Source organism: Suricata suricatta, chromosome 1 (genome assembly GCF_006229205.1).
Source record: "Suricata suricatta isolate VVHF042 chromosome 1, meerkat_22Aug2017_6uvM2_HiC, whole genome shotgun sequence".
Lineage (NCBI taxonomy): Eukaryota > Metazoa > Chordata > Mammalia > Carnivora > Herpestidae > Suricata > Suricata suricatta.
The window spans coordinates 79347564-79364625 of NC_043700.1; the positions used below are offsets into that span (position 1 = coordinate 79347564).

Below are 17062 nucleotides of genomic sequence, written 5' to 3' on the forward strand. Positions count from 1 at the left end.
AATCAAGAGACTCTAGATGCTGGCAAGGGTGTGGAGAGATGGCCACCCTCCTATACTGTTGGTGGCAATGTAAACTGGTGCAGCCGCTCTGGAAAACAGTGTGGAGTTTCCTCAAAAATCTATCCATAGAACTCCCTTTTGACCCAGCAATAGCACTGCTAGGGATTTACCCAAGGGATACAGGAGTGCTGATGCATAGGAGCACATGTACCCCAATGTTCATAGCAGCCCTGTCAACAATAGCCAAAACATGGAAAGAGCCTAAATGTCCATCACCTGATGAATGGATGAGAAGATGTGGTGTATATATATACAATGGAGTATTACATGGCAATGAGAAAGAATGAAATCTGGCCATTTGTAGGAAAGTGGATGGGCCTCGAGAGTGTCATGCTAAGCGAAACAAGTCAGGCAGAGAAGGACAGATACCATATGTTTGCACTCACAGGTCTAACAGGAGAACAGGAGAAACCTAATGGAGTACCAGGGGGAGGGGAAGAGGGAAAGAGAGTTGGGAATAGAGAGGAATGCAAAACTTGAGAGACTATTGAATACTGAAAACGAACTGAGGGTTGAAGGGGAAGTGGGAGGGGGGGAAAAGAGGTGGTGGTGATGGAGGAGGGCACTTGTGGGGAAGAGCACTGGGTGTTGTATGGAAACCAATTTGACAATAAACTATTTTTAAAAAATAAAAAATGATTGGTTAGAGAAAAAAAAAAGAATGGCTATTGTAAAAAAAATTGGAAATAACAAATGTTGGAAAGTAGAGAAAAGGGAACATTTGTTCTCTCTTAGTAGGAATATAAATTGGTGTAGGTGCAATGGAAAGCAGTATTGAGGTTCCTAAAACAATTAAAAATAGGCTTACCATATTACCCAGGAAATCTCCTTCTTGGAATATTTCCAAAGAAAACGAAAATACTAACTTGAAAAGGTATCTGCACCAACATGTTCATAGCAGTATTATTTACAGTAGCCAAAACATGGAAATAATTTGTGTCCACTAGCAGTTGAATGGATAAAGAAAATGTGATATTGGTTTTTCAATTGACTAATTGATCCATCATATCTACATATAAAATGGAATATTACTCAGCTATAAAAAAAAGAATGAAATCTTGTCATTTGTGACAACATGAGTAGACCTTGAGGGAATTACATACACTAAGTGAGATACATCAGAGAAAGATAAATATTGTATGACCTCTAATATATGTAATCTAAAAAAAAAAACAAGCTAATGGATACAGAGAACAGATTGGTGGTTGCCAGAGGTAGGGGGTGGCTATGGGTGAATGGGTGAAAGGAGTCAAAAGGTACACATTTCCAGTTATAAAATAAGTAAGTCTTAGGGTTATGATGTACAACATGATGACTATAGTTAATACTGTAGTTGAAAGCTATTAAAAGAGTACAACTTAAAAGTTCTCATCATAAGAAAAAAAATTTATAACTCTGATGGTAATAGATGCTAACTAGACTTATTATGATGATCATTTTGCAGTAGAGTATACAAATATTGAATCCTTACATTATATACCTGAAACTAATAGAATGTTATATTAATTATACCTCAATAAAAAAGAAAGAAAATAAATACAATTAATTTTGTACACGGATCTGTGACATACTCTAATTGATAAGACTTATAGATAATGTCTATGTTAAAAATATAATGACTTTGGACCTATAACTCTAGATTTTCTTTTCTTAACTGGGCATACAATCTAGATTTTAAATATTTTCTCTCAACATACTGGAAATATTGTACTATATTCTGGCTTCTACTGGTGCTTTTGAAAAGTGAACACTTTGGCTAATTCTTAGTAGTGGGTAGGTAGGTATCCTGGAAGCTTTGAACCTAGTTGTTGAAGAATGGAATTCTTGAAGTCAAGAATTTTGGTATATCATCAATTCTGATAATGCCAGTGTATAGACTCTACCTCTGAGAATGGATGATTGCAGAGCAATGGATGAATAGATCCTCATTTTAATGTTCAGAAAGCTATTATATATTTACCCAAGTAGTGAATTAGATATAATGTTAGAGAACCCTAAGCTTTTGAAAGAAATCTTACCCTATACATTGATTAGTAGTCTTGGCCCAAATAACCAATACTCCATTTCAATATCAAATTTTGTTTTTAATCAGCTTTATTAGTAAACTGGAGCCAAATAACCATAAATATTTGACTGATGATTGACTTGCTATTATATTGCCCATTAAGCTTTGGTGTATAACAAGGGCATTCATTGGTAAACAGCAGTCGAAATAAATTTCTGACCTGAAATAAATGGCATAGGAATGTGTAGAAATGTTGGCCTCATGAAAAAAGTATCAAGTATTATCTAAATCTCTGGCTCGCCACTATTTCCGTAAATCTTTTAAAATCCTGGATGGCATAATCTTGTTATTTCTTCCCTAATTACTTCCCATCCATAAATATGTTTTTTTTTCACAGCCTCCTTTTCTTGTTTCTGGTTATATGTAGTACTAGGAAAGTATGTTATTGATTCATTGGCACTAAAGTATACATAATATTTGAATTGTACTGGATCTTAAGCCAAAGAACCTTTCTGGCATTTAAGAAATAAAACATTTTTAGTAGTAGGGCCATTTGAAACCTCTGAAACATGTCAGTTGTCACCTACTGTATAAGTGAGCAAAGTTGACTAACAATGATCATAAAAAATTCAGGAATATATTGTTTATGTGTATTATATGTAAATACATTCATTTTATGTATATTTATAAGTACGCATGCTTTAAGGAAATCTTTGGAAGAGAAAGAATTTAATAGGTGGTAAATTAGAGAACCACAATACCCCCGTTTATGACTTGGAATTTGATGTATTATTTTTGAACTTAATAAAGACTTTATATCTCAGAAGCTACTGAAGAAAATAGAAGAACAACATTCTTAGAAATTCAAATGCACTAAGGAATTATGAGAAAAATAAATTTTGATCAAATAAATAATTAGAATGGTACACTGATTAATAATTTTTTAAATTGATCTTTAATATGCATGCATTTATAATTTAACTATTAACCTTTTATTTTTTCTTCCCTCCCAGTGTTAAAGAACCCAGTGTGTAAGTTATATAGATTTCCTACATCTGACAATAAGTGGATGCGAATCCGGGAGCAGATGTCAGAGAGCATACTTTCTTTTCATATTCCTAAGGAATTGATTTCTCTTCACATAAAAGAAGACTTGTGTAGGTAAGAGAAAATACCTTATGATTGTCTCTCACATTAGTTTTCCTATAAAACATTTTTTCTCCAAGTATGATTATAACACAAAAATCTAGACTTTCACAGCCCAGTATTGGTAGCCATTAACCCTGTATGGCTGTTCGTCATTTGCAATGCTACTAGTCCAATTAAAGATGTTCTTTAAGTGTAAAATACACACCAGTGTTTGAATTCTTATCACATAAACTAACAAAAAAGGCCGATTTTATAATGAAATATTAAAATTTGGAGTATATGAAGGTTAAATAAAATATTAATTTCACTTTCCTTTTTAACTCCTAAAATATAACTACTAGTGAATTTAAACTTACATATGTGACTCTCATTTATGGTTTTGATTACATTTCTATTGTAAGTAGCCTGAGCTTTGACCTTGCTAATAATTCTTTTGTCTTTACCTCATCTGTTTATGATTACTGTTTCGGTAAGAAATTCCTACTTGACTCTTTGAACTATTCATCTGTGACAAGGCTTTCAGATATTTGTTGGTCTAAAAACTCTTTTAGATGATTCATAAAGTATGCTATATTAGTGGACAGTGTTGTTATATAGCAAAATTAAATCTATTGTCATAATAAAACAGAAAGCTCTGGGAACTCATTTTTAATAAGCATATCTCTGAGCCATGACAGATCAAACAATTTGTTTTTCTGCCTTATAAACCTCTAGTGACTTTAAAAACGCTGAATACTACATTATACTAAGCACTACTAAAGGCCTAAATTTCAGAAAATTAGCAAATACTTTTGTAACATTTGTAATTGCTGAAATACATAGCAAAGTGTGAAATGTCTAAAATTTGGATTTCTGGCCTATGTTCATATTATTACACCAAGTTACTTAATAGCAGGTACCCTTTTGGTAGATTCTACAGTCCCCAAGGCTGTCATATTGATGTAAAATGGTGAGCAAACAGTAGACAAAGCAGGTCAAATCTGGTAATATTGACAGTATATTTTAGAGTAGGAATGACCACATGAATACTGTATTTCTACGTGAGGAGTAAGTAAAAGGAAAAAACACAGAGCCAAGATTTTAGAGAAAATCAGACAGGAAATTTGGTTATAAGACAACAACCATGGATTTAGGGAAAGAAATATTGAAAGAGGACAGGAGATATGTATTTGAGAGTAGCAGAATCAAGATAATCAGACCACAAAAATCAAGCAACAGGTATTGACTTGGGGCAAGAGAAGCTGTAACATGTTGAGGAAGCTAAGCAGACGACTTATAAGAGCCAGCTTAGGAATTAGAATTAATGTAAGCCGAATTATTCAATATTATCCTTTTCTATAGCTAGTACTAAGAGCATGTAATGTAAAAAACAAATTCCTAGGAAGGATAAGCAAGTTTATAGAGTTCGGATCTTCAAAGTCATAAAAGAATTCTCATCCCCAGAATTGCTATATTCTAGATTATTGGCCACTAAGAATTATTCCTACTAGTGTCATGCAGCGATCACATTTCATATGGAAGTTTTGTAGAGAATAATTGTTCCTCACAGGGATTATAGAATAAGAAAGGACTCCATAGACAAGCATGAGCTAGAGATCACAGCTCCTTTATTTCATCTGAGAACCACAGAAGAGGGGTTGCCAGAGGTGGCAGACTTAAAAAGCTAAAGTTAGGCCTTGCCCTAAATATGGCCCCTGAAAGCTCCATCTAAGTTAGCCAATCCTAAATTCGGACACTAAAATATCTGCACCAGGCCAGTACCTTCAGGTCTGTAAAGTTTCTTTAAAAAAAATCTGCTGATAGCCTTTATGGGGCTTCCTTTGTATATAACTGTTTCCTTCTCTCTGGATGCTTTTTAAATTCTTTATCACTGCTGTTTGCCATATTAATTACTATATGTCTTTGTGAGGACCTCCTTGGGTTGATTTTGTTGATTCTATGCCTCCTGGATCTGGGTTTCTGTTTCCTCCCCCAAATTCAGGAAGTGTTCAGTTATCATTTCTTCAAATAATTTTTCTGCCTCTTTTTATTCCTCCTCTTCTTCTGAGGTTCCCATAATCCAGTTGTCCTATTACTGGGTATTTATCCAAAGAATACAAAAAACACTAATTCAAAGAAATACATGCATGCCTATGTTTATTTTAGTATTAGTTACAATAGCCAAATTATGGAAGCAACCTAAAGGTCCATCAGTAGGTGAATGGATAAACACGTGATGTGTGTGTATGTATATGTGTATGTGTGTGTATAAAATTCTATTCTATATATAGAGAGAATATATATACATTATATGCACTATATATATATATATGTATATATGCACTATGTATATATATATACACAGAGAGAGAATAGAATATTATTCAGCCATAAACAAGAATAAAACCTTGCAATTTGCAACAACATGGATGGAACTAGAGAATATAATGCAAAGCAAAATAAACTAGTCAGAAGAAGACAAGTACCATATAATTTTACTCATATGTGGAATTTAAGAAACAAATCAAATGAAGAAAGAAAACAAAGAGACAAGCTGAAAAACAAACTCAAGTATAGAGAACAAGCAGATGGTTACCAGAGAGGAGGGGGTGGGGATGGGTGAAATCCGTGAGGCGATTGAGAGTACACTTACTGTGATGAGCACGGAGTATGCATGGAATAGAACTACTAAGTTGTACACCTGAAATTAACAGAACACTGTATGTCAGCCACACTGGTATTAAAATTTAAAAAGAAATAATCTATAAAGACACAGAGAATAGAAAATTATGACCTTTCACTAAACATGGGAATTGAGTAACATAATACCACAATATTAAAATTTAAAAATACATTATTATTATACAATACACCATTTAAAATATGATGACTAGTTATTAGACTAATGTTTTGTGGTTGAACATTTTAACTGATGGACCACTAGTGCTGTTACATCTAAAAATACTGCAACATAGTAATAAAAAAAAATGAAAAGACCCCTACTATTGCTCCAGTCTGTCTTTTGTCATCAGTTTAGAGACCCCTTAAAGGCTGAGCAGCTGACCTGCATGTCTACTACTTTCGAATCTTTCACAGTGCTGTCTTTAACCCCTATCTTTTTCCCACTCCTGTTAATACCTCTCTGTCTGTCTATTCAATGACAATAAATCCCAGGATGAAATAATGAGTAGGGAATAAGGAGAGGCGGCCATTAAGCTGTTGAATTTTAGCACACATAATGTTTATAATGTTAGTTTTATTATTTTTTAACACACCACAGTGTTGTCCACTTACCTGTTCTCTTCTGTTTATATCTGTTTTTCCTGTGCATTTACAGAAAAAAAAATCACACATAGATGGGCCTACGGGGCAGTTTTGGTGGAGACAAAGGAACAGTGCTTCCAAATTCCAAGTTCCATTGCTAGGAACAAACTAGGAACTCTTGTCAGTATACACTAGGAATTTTTCAGAGAAGAAAATCCCATTTCCATCCTATAAAACTAAATCATATAAATACCTGATAAATCTGAAAATTGGCTAGGCACTATAAAGACCAACCTGTTGCGTATACCTTCTACTTTCTCCACCAACTTTTCTGTGTAAATCTCTTATAATTAGTTTTTAAAAATTCAACAATGAAAATTTAACATTTTATAATGAATAAGGGGGGGGGAATTCATGCTGAAGACTCCAAAGGGAAATAGGAAAAATATAGGAAAGCTGACTAGCCATCTCAGTGGTATTGTTATTTGGAAACAGAATCAGAACTCCATAAGAAATGAATTATCATCCTTTAGGGAAAATGCTGTAAAGAAAAAGATAATGGAGGGAATAATGAAGTTTTAAAATGCAGCAACCAAATGAAATCCACAGAGCAAGCAGAAAGCAGATTTGACACTGAGAAATTGTGTCAGTAATGTGGAAAACAAACATGGTAAGTTCTCCTCAAATGCTGAATGAGGGTGGAAAAGTTCAGCATGATGGGAGAGAAGATGTTAGATATTCAGGGAACAGGGCTGGGCACGACCAAACAATTTGAAGTGTTCTTAGGGACGAACAACTCATGCAAAAGCTTGAAAGAAAACAGTAAAACTTATGCAGCTGTGGTGATCTTTCTTCACTGACATGCTGAAATTGGGCTAAACTTTCTACTTCACTGCAGAAGCCCATAGAATAACATCTACTGATTTTTGAATGGAGAAGGCTGTGGCCTCACTTTATTGTATAGGGCTGGGTTATGAATATTTTATGAGTGAAGGCAATAGAAATGACATAAATAAATATACAGGAGCACAAAAAATGCCACTCACAATACTTTCTTGAAAAATTTACATGTAGATATATGCCATCCACCTGAGAAAGTAATTTAATTAAGAATTATATTGGGGCACATGGGTGGCTTGGTTGACCATCCAACTTTGGCTCAGGTCATGAACTCATAGTTCATGGATTTGAGCTCTGTGTCAGATTCTGTGCAGACAACTCCGAGCCTGGAGCCTACTTTGGATTCTATGTCACCCTTTCTCGCCCCTCCCCCCTCACACTGTCTCTCTAAAAATGAATAAACATTAAGAAAAAGAATTATATTTATAGTGTATTATAAGTTGATATAACATAAAATTTTGTATAAAAAATATATGATGTAACATAATATAATAAATTAAGAATGTAAGAGTGGGTCTTTTTCTGCAAAAAGAACTTTTAACATTTCTCTTGGTTGGATGGAGTCTCCAGCCTGAATAGAGCTTTACTCTTAAATTCTTTTCTCAGCTTCTTTTAACCCTAGTCTTACTCAGATCCCAGAAAGTATTTTACTTGCCTCAATCTCTCTCCTAAACCCCACAACTTGGATGAACTATCTTACCTTGTTTGATGAAGACTCCGGGTGCCATAGGAAAAAAATAAATACATTTAATTATCTGGGATTTATTAGATTACATTTACAAAATGAAATGCCAAATTAGCTGCATTTCTGAAATCTTAGACAGTATTTTCAATATCACTTTTTCAATGTTCCATTTCTCTTTCCTCCTTATTATACTCACTAGTTACCATGCCTCTCCAATGTCATCACCAAAGTACTTAAGAAAATTAAACAGTAATAACAACAAAATTACTTTCAAAGGAACTGATTATTTGAAATATTTACTCTTTACCTTCAAGAATATTGCCTGCTAAAATCTTTTATGCATACAAATAAACTTAGCTTATTTTAAAGATTAATATACTTTATTTTTATTGAGTGTTTGAAAGAGAATTCTTATGGACTTATCAATTCTAGTCTTTCTGTTGTCTTAGTTATTTCTGGTTTTGTCCTTATTATCTTCTTTCTTTTTTTTTTGAAACAGACTTTTTGCATGAACTATATGCTGCTTTTTTTCTGTTTTGTTTACTTATCTTTTTTGAGATATATTTGACATATAACATATTAATTTCAAATGAACTACAAAATAAACTCCTTCACTGTTTTACATGTTCACTCCACCTGCTCTAATCCCAACCACCCTTATGTATTGTCTGTGATAGTGCAGCAGTCTACTAATGTCTTTTCTGCCTGTGGCTTTATCTTCTTAAAATCCATGGGTCACCTTACAGATTCACACAATCTGACTGAAACTATTATAAAATGCAGACTTCTAGTAGGAGTTTTCTTGAGACAGCCTTGTTATTTAATCTCTTGAGACTCATACTACAATTCTGTGTTGAGAAGGGAAAGGGGGAGGTTCTGCTTACAAAATACTTACGTAACACCTTGCTTTTGAGAAGTTTACTGAATTACTTCATAATCATGATGCCTAAGGGGTTAGTGTTCAAGAGCAGACCAGTTCTTTGATCTAGCATGCCTGAAAGATAGGGGGAAATGGCAACTGGCATATTGTGGAAAGAAAATATAATGGAAAAGAAAAGAAGAATGACATATTAAAGACAACTCAGAGACCCTAAATACGTAGAAAGTGTCTGTGTGTGTGCGCGTGCCCGCGTGTGTGTGTGTTTATGTGCATCTTTTCCTGTGCTTATAATGCTTTAAGTTTTACCGTCCTTCAGCTGGGCTTGCAAATGAACAAGTCATGTAGGTCTTGCCAAACTACCACCTATAAAATTTTTATAGTTTGTTCTAGTGTTGCCACATATTTTGTTCATGTAGTGTTTTCTTTGGATTTTGTCCTATTTTAAAGGTTTGCTATGCTCATTCTACACTGAAATATGTTAGTTACCAGATAAAATGCTGCTGCTTGTAGAGTTGAAGCTTCATGACAGCTGCAAATATATAAATCATGGTGTGCATACATTCCAGTTTAGATGGGAGGTTCTGTGGCCAGATAGTGTTCGACTTTATTAAAAAAATGTACGTTTTCACACTATAAAATGATATTTGAAAACCTAGATTGGTACAACAAGTTTTAAATAAATGAAATATTTCATGAACATAAATGTCATGGTCCATAAGACTCTCAAGGGAAAACTTTAGTTTGATTTAAGTCATTCATTTTTGTCTTTTGATCTCATGGAGGGGAAAGAGAGAAACTTTCTGGCATGTACATTGAGAGGTCAGAAGAAAAGATAAGAATATTCTATAACAATGAACTTTAGGACTTTCTTAGGTTTTACATAAAATATAAATATTGCATGTATGATGCAGATAAACAATCTTGTATATAAAGTATAAAAAATATGAACCAAAATACTTTAGTAGGGAAAAATGTGATAGTGTTTGGGATGTATAAACTTTCAAGTTTTATTACTACTTCTTGGGGAGAACACACATGCTTTGTCTTATATATCAGTGTTTGTAAATATTGTACATATACTAAATTTTTAGTGATAAAATATTTTATATCAATAAAGAAACTATTTTGTTTAATACATATTTATGTCATGTATATACATGTAATACTGTATATATATGTGTTCTGTATTCTAGAGCTATATTATTGTATATATTAATATAGCCATATTATATCTATATTATTATATTATTATATAAGTGTATCTATGTAGATATATATCTATATCCTAAATCTATTTATTGAACATAATGTATTCTTATAGATGAAAAAGATTTTCAGTAAGATATTTTGAAATCCCAGGCTGAAAGCATGGTTGATGCACAGAGATAAATGTTTTAGAGACATGTTCCACATGCTTACTTAAATATTATCATATGCTGTTAAATTGGTTTCCTAAGGATTATATCTAGTTTGAGAGAAATGCAGAAAATATTTCTAACTTTCTACCTTATCTTAATGCATTTTATGAATCTCATATAAAACTTTATTTTATTTCAAACTGATAAAAGTGCCAAAAGTGCTAAAATTATGTATTAGGGATTATAAACTAGAAGTAGAATATAGTCAGGTAAATTCTTTTTCAAAAACACCCTCATGATACAAAAAGACATGCAGTAGGATTGTACAACATAGTGACCCAGCCTGTTTATTTGACACGATCTAACATTCTGAAATATAATCTATGTACTTTGTTTCAGGATTTATTAATCTCCAGACTAGGCTTCCCCTTTACATGGCCTACAAGGCAAGCTGGACCTTGTGTCTACTTACTTCTCCAGCCTCATCCTATGCCTTATTTAATCTGGCGTGGCTGAAACACATGCCTTTTGAGAGGTCTATCGACATTTGCATTCTTGAATAAAATAAGGGCACACTGAAAATCTTTACTGACCTTAAAACAACATTGATCAGTGGGAAAAGTGATAGGGAGCCAGCCATTCTGTTTAAATCCCAGATATATCAACTAGACCTCAAACTGATGAATCTCATAGAGGTTTTTATAATGTGCTCTTTCACTTTGTTTCTCTTTGTACTTTTTTTCCCTTCCATCTCTCTTGCTTGCCCACTCTGAGAAAAATATGAAGTCTTGAAGATCCAAAAATGAGGAATAAAAAATATTATATGAGGACTCCACTGGTGATTCATATCCGATTAGTGTTATTTCTTCTGTTCATTTTTCTTCATGCAGGGTTGATACTCGGTTGGAATACTATGTGGTGTGTCATTTACCATGGAAAGTGCATTTGCCCTACTGCCTCCCAGGACTGAGGGCAGATGCTGTGTACCATTAAGTTCATCGTTATGGATTCTTGGTATCATGTAATGAGAGGTCCTGTAGAGCACTTAGTATTGCCAAGCTGGCGATCGAAATATGTGTTTTATTTTGCTCTTTGAATATTACAATATCTGCACAGGAACAAATATGGCAAAACTCATTTAGAGGGTTTTTATTTCCTATCGTGCCAAGATTATTTAAAATGGATCGAGCAGGGAAAGTGTGCTGTAATGGTAAAAACACAGAATTGGAATTACTATGGACCTTAGTTCAAAAACCTCTGTCGCTAAATACATGCTTATGATTATAGAAAATTACTTAATCTTTCAATTTCTAGATTTTTATAGGTCATAACATTATCATTCATCTTATAAGGCTACTGTAGTAATTAAATGAGCAGTCAGGAGACATTAGGGTTTTGTTTTGAGGTGTGTGTGTGTGTGTGTGTGTGTGTGTGTGTGTGTGTAAGTGCAGTTCTGGGTTTGAAAGCCAGCTATGTGACATGGCACAATTTACCTAACTGCCCTAATCTTCCATTTCCTCACCTGTAAAGAAATTAAATAATAAATGCACATAGTTATGTTAAGGTTTAAAGTGAAGGGTTGGTTAAGAAAATGCCTGGTACATGTTTACACAGACCTTTCGTACGTGGAAACCACTCTTACCATCTATGGAAATAATCACGTATACAGTAGACACTGCATATAGCAAACCTATTACTATTGTTGATCTTAGCTGAATGCTATAGTGCTTCAGACACACAACCGAGTCTATAATTTGTCTTAATCTCTTCTAGCTCATCTCACAGATAATGCACATTATGCGGTACCACAAGTTCCCAGTGGACAGAAAAGCAGGTGGGGCCTGTCTTTGGCCACAAAGCTGCTGTGTTTAGAGCTGAGACAGTGATTTTGGAATTAGAGTCAGGCTGAAGATTAATTAGGGCCTTCTAGGCCACAGAAAAGGAAGAACTTATCAATTTTTTTATGCTATTTCTAGAATCTAGTATAGTATCTAGCATGGAATAAGCCCTCAGTAAAGCAATATTTTTCCTAACAAGTGAAACTGTAGAGAATGATATGATTCCATTTAGAAAAAGGAGGAGGGGCGCCTGGGTGGCTCAGTTCGTTGAGCATCAGACTCTTGTTTTGGGCTTGGGTCATGATCTCATGGTTCATGAGTTTGAGCCTGCATTGGGCTCTGCGCTGACTTCAGATTCTTTCTCTCTTTTTCCTTCTGCTCCTTCCCTGCTTGTGCTAGCTTGTGCTCTCTTGCTCTCAGTCTAAAATAAATTTAAGAAAAAGGGAGGCAAATGTGGGGGGATAAGACAATTTAGGTGAGTTTGTTGTTGCCTAGGCTGATAATTATAGTGACTTAGACTAGAGTGGCAGTGGGAGAAATGGAGAAATATGCATACATGTGAGCAGTTTTAAGCAGCTGAAATCAAGAGGGCTTCCTGATGGATGGTATACGGAAGTAAGGAGCTCAGAATGACTCATGCATTCTGGCCGGAATGACTGAATAGATCAGTGTATGTCACTGATACAGGGAATAGTGGGTGCGCATGAGGTTTAGAAGAAAGAAAGGAGTTCTCACTGGTTCTCAATTGAACCATCTGGTTCTGTGCTCTCCAGTACAGCAGCCACTTGGCCCATGTGGCTATTTGAACTTAAGTTAAAATTTGTTAATATTAAATGAAATTTAAAATTCCATTCTGTAGTTACCTTAGTCACCTTTTAAATGCTCAATAGTCACATATGACTAGTAGCCATCACATTAAAGAGCACAGCTGCAGAACATTCCTATCATTACAGACAGTTTTACTGGACAACACTGATGGAGAATAACCAAGAGTGGCATCTATAGTTTGAAAAAGGCTACAGTGTAAACTTCTCCTTTCTTCCTGCCTATTAGAATTTAGTGTGGAGAATGAGAAGATGACCTCAAGCTTTCTCCTTTACATTTGCAGGTAAAAGATAGAAGATTTTCTTGTTCTGTTTTTCCAAGTTGTAGTATCAAGATACATGTTCTGTGCAGTGATTTCTAGTGGGAATGAGATTGTATAATACCTTTTTTTATGTTTCTTTTTATTTTATTTTGAGACAGAGAGATAGAGGCATAGAGAGCAAGCAGTGGAGGAGCAGAGAGAGAGGGAGACAGAATCCCAAGCAAGCTTCATGCTGTCAGCACAGAACCCAATGTGAACCTCGAACTCACACACCATGAGACCATTACCTGAGCCGAAGTCAATAATCAGATGCTTAAATGACTGAGCCACCCAGATTGTATAATGTTTCTGATGGAAAGTCCATCTAGTATACTGGTTTAAAACATGGATACCAAAGACATATCCCCTGGGTTTAATCACGGTTTTGCTACTCACTATCTGGGTGACCTTGGGTAAATTAATTTTCTTCTCTAAGTCTCATTTTCCTCATTTGTGAAATGAAAAAAATAATAATAACTATTTCAATGGGTTGTTATGCAGATTGAATGAATGAATGAATGAATGAATGAATATTTATAAAGTTCTTATTACAGTGCTTGGCATAAATAAGCATAATATACACAGCATATTTTTTAAATGAAGAGAAAATAAATAAGATCTTTGTTCTGTTGTTGACATACTTGGGAATTATGGAAGCCAAGACTGGTTGGTAAGTGAACACTTCAGCAAAATATTTGAGTGAGCTCTCTGTTGAGCTGAGTAGAAGATGCATTCAGATGAGTATGTCAAGTGAGAGATTTCAGTCTTCCTATTCAGGAAGAAACCATACTCACCAGGAATTAAAATAAAAGAGAGAGCAAGGGTTAGGCATCCGACTTCAGCTCAGGTCATGATCTCACAGTCTGTGAGTTGGAGCCCTGTGTCAGGCTCTGTGCTGATACTGTGGAGCCTGGAGCCTGCTTGAGATTCTGTGTTTCCCACTCTCGCTGTCCCTCTCCCACTCATGCGGTGTCTCTTTCTCTCTCTCCAAAAATAAACAAACATTAATTTTTAAAAAAAAAATTAAAAAGAGAGCAAGATTTACAGTTGCCAAACCTGGGTGCAAGTCTTGGTTCTGCCACTAATTAGCAATATGGCATTCAACAAATCACTTCTCAATTTTATTCTTCTCATTTGTCTAGAGCAATGTCATTCAGTAGAACTTTTCCTGATGATAGAAATGTTCTATAGTCAAGGACGATAGCTATGTGGCTAATGAGCCCTTGAAATGTGCCAAGTCCACCTCAAGTTTTAATTGTGCTTAGTCTGTCTGGCTCTGGAACGATTATGTCCAAGGACTGTGTTGAAACTAAAAAAAGAGATACAGTCTATATGGAAGTGTTCTTGATTACTTGGAACGCTTTACAGTGTTCACCAGAGAGCCTCACTGCCAAGCATTTTTGTGGAGCCCCTTGAATGCCATCTAGTTATGAAACTTGACTAGGTGGTATCTGGCACTCCAGGTTCAGGAATGGAAATGGGAAAGAAAAAAACCCAGAAATGGTTTCAATTTCTAAGCTTATGGGCATGAATAATGAAAAGGTGCTGAGAATGCCAGCACATTTTCTTGCTTTGCCCCCTGGACTTTCAGGTACAGTTCATAGTTTTCATGGATACCCAGAATGAAAAGACATGTATTTAATATATGTGGATTTCAGACAGACTTCACATTACATGCCACCCTTTAAACATCAGTGGAACACTGAGCTTTAAGATATTTAAAAAAAATAGATGTCATCCATCTGTGATAACTTGAACACAAACTTCAAAGTGTAAATAAGACGTTAGTTAGGGCGCCTGGGTGTCTCAGTCGGTTAAGCATCCAGATTCGACTCAGGTCATGATCTCACGGTTCGTGGGTTCAAGCCCTGCATCGGGCTCTGTGCTAACAGCTAGCTCAGAGTCTGGAGCCTGTTTCAGATTCTGTGTCTCCCTCTTTCTCTCACCCTCTCCTGCTCATGCTGTTTTTCTCTGTCTCTCAAAAAAAAATTTTTTTTTAAAGTTACTTAGAAGTAAATAAACACCAGGGTGCCTGGGTTGTTCAGTCCGTTAAGTGACTGACCTCAGCTCAAGTCATGATCTCACAGTTCACGGGTTTGAGCCCTTAGTCAGGCTCTGGGCTGACAGCTGAGAGCCTGGAGCCTGCTTTGGATTCTGTGTCTCCCTCTCTCTCTGTCCTCCCCCACTCATGCTCTGTTTCAGCCTCTCTCAAAAATAAGTAAACATTAAATAAAGAAGAAGAAGAAGAAGAAGTAAATAAACACCAAATCCTTGATCAGGATAGTAAATAGACTTTTAAGGTAGAATAAAAAAGGCTTATTTTTATTCCTCATTGTTTTCTAACACAGTTACATAAAATTAAATGATGGTATTTGGCTGCTCATCAGTACACTGTGCTACTGCGATTAGAACTAAATCCTATAGTTACTGTGTTCCAATGTTTAGTCTTTGTACATAACTTGAAACATTCATGCACATATAGTACAACAGCTGCTTATTTTTATGTCAGGTGAAAACCAGAAGAAGTGACCACTCAGAATATCCAGTCATCTTTGGTGAAATAGTGACTCACGGACTGCAACATTAACAACATTGTCATTTTTTTAATGCACTCTTATTCAAAGCCTGTGATTTATGGATGCAGTTTTTATCCCCGCATGGGTTAAAGCACAGACAGTTTGAATTGTGGGTTGAACATACTATGAAAAATATTGTGAAACTTGACATCTAGTTGAACTTTGTTCAGTTTTATGGTGTCACCCAACCACTTTATGAAATTGAAGCCACCCCTGAGTCATTTATGTCATCTATTCTTCATTGACTCTTTAGTATTTAAATTTTTTTCCTAATGGTTAAATTCTGTTATGATTCCTTTTAGGTTTGATTTAAGCTCTAATTTTGCTTAATGAATGAAAGCAACTTGGCTGTTACGCTTTGCACCTGTGTATCCCCACATGTAGTTTTAGAGTATGATAACTACCAAACGGTTCTGTTAAATTGTAGAGCTATTTTTATTCTACAAAATGGTATTGCGCAGCTCATTGTGGGGAGATATTTCTATTTACTTAGGTAATAACAATTTCAAATAACATTTTAATGCCTTTTTTACTGCGCCTTTGGTATATACATTTTTATCAGGCTATTTGGTCTTCCTACATTCTTGTAAATGAGTTAACTATTATTCTCAGATACTCTTTATTACAATGATTACTTTTAATAATTTCAGGAATTTTTGAATTTACATACTCAGGTTTTAAATTTTTATTATTCTGGGTTCACAATCCTAGTAAAAGAGGCACTCCCATGCGGAATGGTGACCTCAGCACTAGATAAATTTCTTGTGCATGTCCCTTAGACAAGCGAAGCATGCCTATATTCATTTTTCTTTTGAAGAAATCTCAAAAGGTGTTCCTGTGTCCAGTGTCAGAGAAGTTACTACCTGTGCTCTCTTCTAGGATTCTCATGGTTTTGTGTCTCACATGTAGGTCCTTAATCCATTTTGAGATGAGATTATTTTTTTGTATGTTGTAATAAAGTGGTCCAGTTTCATTCTTTGGCAAGTAGCTGTCCAGTTTTTCCAACCCCAATTGTTGAAAAAACTTTCTTTTTCCCTTCAAATTTTCTCCTTTGTTGAAGATTAATCAAGAGTATGTGTAAAATAGTAAATGTCCATAACTGTCTTCTAGATTTTTTCATCTCATTACCTTTCCCCAACATTTTGCCCCAAACAGAGAGAAATCTTTGTAATGGAATCCCTGTATAGTTAGTATAGTAGTGAGGGTTCTTCAGGGAAGTAGAACAAATACCACACACACATG

At 35.0% G+C, this 17062-nt stretch overlaps 1 protein-coding gene across 2 annotated transcripts in view; it reads left to right on the forward strand.

Annotated features, from left to right (window-relative positions):
• Positions 1–17062, forward strand: part of INPP4B (inositol polyphosphate-4-phosphatase type II B) — a 411625-nt gene that overhangs the window by 213582 nt on the left and 180981 nt on the right. For both annotated transcript variants that reach the window (XM_029940652.1, XM_029940655.1), the window contains one exon: positions 3079–3226. In XM_029940652.1, the coding sequence (XP_029796512.1) occupies positions 3079–3226 (148 nt within the window). The remainder of the gene's footprint in view (positions 1–3078; positions 3227–17062) is intronic.